This window comes from Bidens hawaiensis, unplaced genomic scaffold, assembly GCF_021521415.1.
Source record: "Bidens hawaiensis isolate Kalapana, Puna unplaced genomic scaffold, B.hawaiensis_p1.1 tig00042687_1, whole genome shotgun sequence".
In the NCBI taxonomy this organism is placed as follows: domain Eukaryota; kingdom Viridiplantae; phylum Streptophyta; class Magnoliopsida; order Asterales; family Asteraceae; genus Bidens; species Bidens hawaiensis.
The window spans coordinates 6,057-13,204 of record NW_027505794.1 but is presented as its reverse complement, the minus strand read 5'-3'; the positions used below and the strand labels follow the sequence as shown (position 1 = coordinate 13,204).

Below are 7,148 nucleotides of genomic sequence, written 5' to 3'. Positions count from 1 at the left end.
CTACCTTCAGGTCAATTTCGGGTAACGGGTAACAATCTTTGGAGCATGCTTTGTTTAGATCTTTGAAATCTATGCACATGCGCCATTGTTTGTTAGATTTTGGTACCATGACGGGATTTGCAACCTATGTTTGATATTTACTAACGCGTACGATACCTGCGTCAAGGAGTTCCTTGACTTGGGTTCTACACGCGTTAGCCTGCTCAGTCCCCATCACGCGACGCTTTTGTATGATCGGAGTAAACGCCGGGTCACACTTGAGCATATGCTCAGCCCTACTTCGGGGTACACCAGTCATGTCGGCTGGTGTCCACGCGAAGATGTCAGCATTTTTTTGCAACAAGCGTTTGAGCAGGGTGCGTGTGGGATGAGTGATCGTTGGGCCAATGGTAATAGCCTGGTCAGGGTATTTGCCATTGAAGGCCCATTCTTCTGGCTCTGAGGTTGTTGGTTTAGCCATCTTTGGTTTAGGTTTGGATGAGACAGATGCGATGCATACCTGGGGAATGCCCGTGATCATAGCAACGCCCTCAGCTGTTGGCCATCCCATCATACCATGGACCGACGACACCACAGCATTGAACCTTGCCATCCCATCTCTCCCGAAGAGAATGTCGTACGTGTGGTGTGGCTTCCTCTTTATGACGAAGTCCACGTCTTCTGTGCGGGAGCACTTCCCGTCTGTGAGAGTGACGGGGAAGGATAGGATCCCCAAGGGGGTGTTTGTGCTGCCGTCAAACCCTTCCATTGAGGCGTAGACCGTTTCTAGGCGTTCTTTGTCTTCGTCGTCTAGCTTGTCGAAGAATTGCCTATACATAACCGTTGATGAAGCGCCGTTATCAGCAAGAGTGCGGGAAGTGATGTAGTGCCCCAGCTGGCTATTGATCACCATGGGGCCTTCTTTGTTGGGCCCTCCTGGTACATGCGGGAAGCGCACTTCAGCTTCCTTCCACGCACTTGGCTCTGTCATTCGTCGTTTTCTTCCTCTGACATTGCCATGAACCATGTGGATGCTGATGTCGACGGGCTTTCGTCCGTTGCCCTTGTACCGATTGTCATTTCTCCCTCCGTTCTTAATCGACGCCACGAGGTGTGTAAGTTTTCCATCTTTGACGAATGTTTCGACAATATCCTTCAAAGACGTACACTCCTCTGTAGTGTGGCCTTTGGTTCCGTGGAAGTCACAGGATTTGCTCTGATCAGCGTTATGACGCTGTCGGATTATTGGATCCTTTGGCCATGGGAGTTTCTCGGTGGCAAATATCTCGGTGACGCTTTTGGTGAGTGGCGTCTATCTGGGATTCCTGTTTGATGAGTGCGTGTTGTCCCTTCCGCCTAAGAGAGGGCGAGAGCTGGATGAGGTGTCAAAGTTTATCCTTGACTGCCAAATACCAAGCTTCCTCTTCTTATTTTGTCGGGCGGTACGGACGTTATTTTCTCTGGTCTTCTGCGTGTAGAGATTTGTGCTCTGGGAAGATTTCTACCCAGTTGCTTCTCTGTCTCGGCAAAGCGTTTAGCTGCCGTCATGATGGCATCCCACATGGATGGCATGCCATCTTTACCCGTCAACGTGCGGATAAGCTCTGGGTACTCAGCGCCCTGGATGAAAGCGGCGCGAACAAGATCTTCACTGATGGTGCCTAGACTTAGCTTCTTTGAGTTGAAGCGAGTGATGAAGTCTAGCAAAGATTCGTCTTCCTCTCTGACGCAGTTGAGGATCGTCCACTGCTCTTCAGTATATTTTCTTTGTTGACTGAAGTGCTGGCTGAACTTGTGCTGGAAGTCTGCCCAATCATAGATGTGGTGGACCGGTAGACGATCAAACCACGCTCTGGCTGCCCCAACGAGCGTCATTTGGAACATGTAACACCACGTGGGTTCCGTCCAATTACTGACGGTTGCCCCCGCTATGAATCTGTTCAAGTGATCGTCTGGGTCGGATACGCCATCGTAAGTGCCTATGTTGGACATCTGTTTGGCTCTCTTTGGAGCAATTGTTTCCGCAATGTCTCTTGCAAACTTGGATGTTCCCGCATTTGCAACAGTCGGTCTGAAAGTTTTGGAGAAGTCACGCGGGTTTCCCCCTGCGCTCTTTGGCTTGAAAGTTTCTCCAAAATTTCTTTTCGAGCGGAAGTCTACTTCTTTACTCTTCCCTTTCGCCTTATGACAAGGGTTTGCGTCACTGTCAGATTTTTCCCAATCATCATCCGAATACTCGCAATCATTGTTCATGTTGAGCTGTTGTCGAGTGCTTCCGAATTCGTCATTGGCTTGTTGGAGTGAACGTAAACGTTCATCCAACTCAGCTTGGAATACTTTCTGACGTGCTTCCGCCCAGGTCTTAACTTGATCTAGTGTTTGGCGGGGAAGCCTCGTCTGTTGCTTCTCTACCTAGGAATCAATGAATCCCAGGGGAGGATTGTTTACTGCACTTGCCTCGGCTTGGGTAACCGGGGTAGTGTTCGTAAAAATCGTATATTCACCGGTGTTCCCCCCAGTAGCTGGGGTTGTGGTTACCGAAGTTTCTTGGTCACTCGGTGGCCTCGGCATCGGAGTAACCTTAACCATCTTTCCAGAAGTTTGAAAAAACTGAGAAAAAAGGAAGATTAAGTTCTAGCTTAATGCACGGATGACGCCAATGAAGAAACACTAAAAGACCCCGGCAGATTACGGATAATCTTAGGGTTAAGTAGATGTTTCCCACGAGGGTTATGTCCGGCAAAGATGGTTATTCTTCTTGACCTGCAAAACAGACACCGTGAGCTCGTCACTGAGAAGGGGGGGGGGTTCCTCCTTGTGACCACCCTCCGGCGTGAGAATCAGACTAGATTGCTCTGAATATAAGTGTATATTGAGAGAAATAGCTAGAGAGAATATAAGATAATATGAAATGATGATACCGTTCCAAGGTGTTGGAGTATTTATAGCCGGAGGTAGGTTTCCAAGCAGGTACGGCCAGCTGTATAATATTCATTTTCCACAAACTACGGGCTATGTACGTGCCACGATGGGAGTTGGTGGGTAGGCAACGGCTGATAGTGACATTTTGTACTGGAGCGTGCTCCTCCTCGTACTATTGTCAGTGAGCTGTCACCCTGTGATTGATTCATGGGCTGCTTTGGTCAGATCTTGTCTATTTTGTCCATACCTTGGCAGGTACATTACAAAAGATCTTCCAGAAGCGTACGGGCTGGCTCTTTTGGGCGGGAATATTCCCGCCTTGCTCATTCCTTCTTCAGGTGACATTACTGAAGTATAAGAGTTAGTGCCTTATGCGTGTAGCCTTACTGTTAGTGCGCGTAGCCTTCCTTCTTGGCTTGTACCCATAGCTGCGGGAACAGGCAGGGTATTGTACCAAGGGAGGCTTTCCTGCGAGAACAGCTGGCTTACTGCGTGTAAGGTCTTCTCTCTGAGCATGGTGGGTCCTGCGGAACCAGCTGGTCTATGCGCAGACGTACAAAGGTGTGTCTTGCGGGTCCAACTGGGCTTTGCGGGGACCTACCTCTTCAACAACATAGTCTGGCCAAAATGAGGTAATGAGACACTCTAAATTAGATAGTGCGAGGGTCTAATAAAAAAAAGAAAATTATCTTTCTAAAGAAAGAATTAATCTAGTTTAATTATGAAATACGACACCTAAAAGAATTAAGAATAAGCATATTTTGAGGAAGATATTAGAAGCAAACGTGCAACACCGTGTGACGCACGTCCAGAAGCATCTTTACTTCACGACTCTCCCACCTCTCACCGACTAAACTCTCTCTCTTGTCAGTTGCTTGAGATCTGCCGAGGTACAACCTTAATTTCATATCCTTTCATTCCAAGGTTTGTTTTTGTCTAAACCAATTTAATTTATTTAACTTTTTTTCCCTTGATCATTCTATTTTATTTAGATACATAGAAGTAAAATTATACAATATTTCATAGCCGATTATTTTTTGAAACAGGGGAATTATATTTAAAGGTGTTGATGGGGTATATCATCGTGATATCGTTACCTTTGATACTACTGTTTTTGATCGCGGCTATCGGGTGTTATCTTTTAGGCAAATCTCGTGGTCGAGCAGAAGCCACGATTCCTCAACAATATGGACCTCCTGCACCGCCTTATGGAGTCCAGCTTCATACCCCCAACAATAAATAATGCTTCGAACATATATCGAGGATAAAATTGTGAGTATATAATTATACTTATAATATAAGTTTCAAGTCTTATGTTTTGGATTTGTTTATATCGTGCCATTGGGATTTTCGGATATTTTGTATTTTCTTAATTTAATTGGTAAATGTTTGGTTGATTAAGTGGAAGATAATTGAAGTTTGTGAATGATCTCAATCTATTGTATTTAACTTTTCACAAAATTAGTGATTGATTTTAAAACATTTTAATGGATCCTAAGGTCCGTGCATTATTCTAAGATTGGTATGTTAAAAGTTGAATCGATCCGAGTTTGAGTTTGAATTGATGTTTGTTTACCACTTGGTGTCTATTTAAGATTGGTTCGTTAAAGATTTAAGTTGAGCCGAGTTTGAGTTTGAATTAATGATCATTAGTCATTACTACAAGACCCTAGCCTTTTTAGCCCAAACAAGTTATTTATAGTTTATAGAATTATAGCTGTTTTAATAATATAATAAACATATATACTATATAATAATAATGAAGCTAACTAAATAATAATATTATGTTAAATATAGGAAAATTGTATAGTTATATATATATATATATAGTACATCATAAGGGAAACGTCCTCAAGCTAGAAAGCTGAGCTCAAACTTTACACATACTGCTAGAAACGAGTCAATCTTGAGCACTTGTTTTGTTTTGTTAAGTTAAATGAATGGAGCTCAGCATGAATCATTTGCACAATACTTACAAAACAACCAAGATCCAGAAAGACGATCAATCATGTGAAGCTAGTTCTATCATCGAAGCAATATATGAAAAAGCATTCCACTCGATAGAACCCTCAATGGGTGGGGTTAAACCCTTCTTTTGATGGAATTAATTTTAATTTAACTAATAACTTGGCTTCTTATTAATATTTTCAAATACAAATTACCAATTAAACACCATTAGTTTTAGATGGAATTATTTCCGATTCCTTTATAATATTTTAATGCCTTTCAAAATATTTTGAGCTAAGCACCCTTAAAAATGATTTGAAAATAAAAGATTGGAATTTTTTTATGATCGGTGTATTTTATAAGGACTAATTAACTATGGCTTTTATACAAATATTATTTGAAAACACATCAGCTGCAGCAGTGCAGCCTGCAAAGATTAGAGATGTGGCCCAGAGTAGGCCCAAAATAGACCCAGTTTTATTGAAAACAAATCAGTTGCAAAGCCAAGATTAGAGTTGTGGCCCAAATTAGGCCCAATTTCTTTTCAAAAGGGAGCCTAGCCTGCCCAGGTAGACCGATAGGTAGTGGTGCACAAATCTGGTTATTCAAATACCGGGTCGGGTATGATCGGGTATTAAAAAATCGGGTATTAGTAATACCCGGGTCGGGTTCGGGTTCGGGTTCGGGTCCGGGTATTGTCTCTAAAAACCGTACCTTATGCATCGAGTTTAGGTCGGAGATAGAACCGGGTATTCTAAAACCGGGTATTTGAATACCATTTTTCGGGTCTTGAAAAAAACCTATTTTTGGGTTTTTTGGGGCTTTTTTCCGGCTATTTTTTTGGTATAGATTGGATTTTTAAAAGGTTGCACTTTTTAGGGATTTTTCGGTTAATTTTAAGGTATTTTTAATGTATTTTTTGAGTATACATCTGGTATTTGAAATACCCGATTTCGGGTATTGGAAAATCGGGTCCGGTTCAGGTTTTCGGGTATTACCGGGTACAAATCGGGTCTGGTTCGGGCTCGGGTTTTAGTACCGAAATGCATATCCTATCCGTACCCTACGAGTAGGGTCGGGTATTAAAAAAACCAACTTCAGGTTTTTATTTTGGGTCCGGTTCCGGATTCAGGTTTTTTGTGCACCTGTACCGATAGGTACAACTTATAAGCATGGTACGATATTACATAGCAAATTATGTCTATTACAATGAAATAAGAAACAATCTGTATGTAATTATTAAAATCAATACTTTAATGTATGTAGATAAAAACTACAAAACAAATTTTATAAATGATTTTTCACTCTCTTTTTGTGTAGGGAGGTTTACAACTTTTTATATTTATCATCACTAAATTCTTTTACATATTAAAAATTGGGTTTTTACTCAAAATGCTGACATGCAATTTGCTTAGACTAAATGTGTTCGAGTAACTGAAAAGTTTAAAGATTACCGTCATGTCACTATCACGTAGGCAGAGGTACTCATTAACGTTTTCTTTGAAGGCCAATGAAATCAATTAAAAGAAAGAATCCCCTAACCGCAAGATACTTTCCTCTTGAAAACCCCACCCTAAATGGCTCCATGAGCCTTAAACACCCGCCTACCAGGTATCGCCCACGCCCTTAACGCCCCCTTTCCCCAAACTTGTAATGGTGTTTAATGTATGGCTCACTCTTTTGATGATGCGGAATGAGGTGTTAACCAAAAACACATATAGGTGGATTCAAAGTATGCAAACATGTTATAGATAATATAAGAGAATAAACGTATGTAGTTCATTTTTTCTACCCTTGAGGTCTTTAAATTTTTTATAAATAACTTATATTATAGAGTTAAGTGTCATTTTAGTACCTGTAGTTTGGACTACTACGCAACTTTAGTACCTATTCTTTATTTTATGCAAATAGCTACCTCAGTTTCCAAAGTCTTGCATTTTTAGTACTTTTTTTAACCCGTTAACTTTCATCCGTTAAGTCAGGGGCATTTGTGTAATTCTATTATTATTCTTATTTCTTTTATTTGATCCTTCCCCGTTTCATTATTATCAGATCCTAACTCGTAACCCTAATTCTCTAAACAAGTAACTGATAACCGAGTTCGCCCAATCGATTCCCCAAATTCGTTCATCAGTCGTCAATAACCCTAATCGACCAATCGTTATGGCTGAATTGTGGGTTGTGCGACCAGATTCTTCAAAATTCGATCCCGATGTTGAATATGGTGATTTTGATTTTACAAATTCTCAACTGTTTGAATCAAATACTTTACTTGTTGATCCTAACATTTTGTACACTTT

General features: G+C 41.4%; 1 protein-coding gene across 1 annotated transcript; it reads left to right on the top strand.

The window, feature by feature from the left end:
- Positions 1-3,646: 3,646 nt before the first annotated feature.
- Positions 3,647-4,273, top strand: LOC143615366 (uncharacterized). The gene is made up of 2 exons (XM_077088502.1): positions 3,647-3,829; positions 3,948-4,273. Exon 2 carries the CDS (start codon positions 3,971-3,973, stop codon positions 4,142-4,144), a length of 174 nt encoding a protein of 57 aa, XP_076944617.1. The 5' UTR covers positions 3,647-3,829; positions 3,948-3,970; the 3' UTR covers positions 4,145-4,273.
- The last annotated feature ends 2,875 nt before the right edge of the window (positions 4,274-7,148 follow it).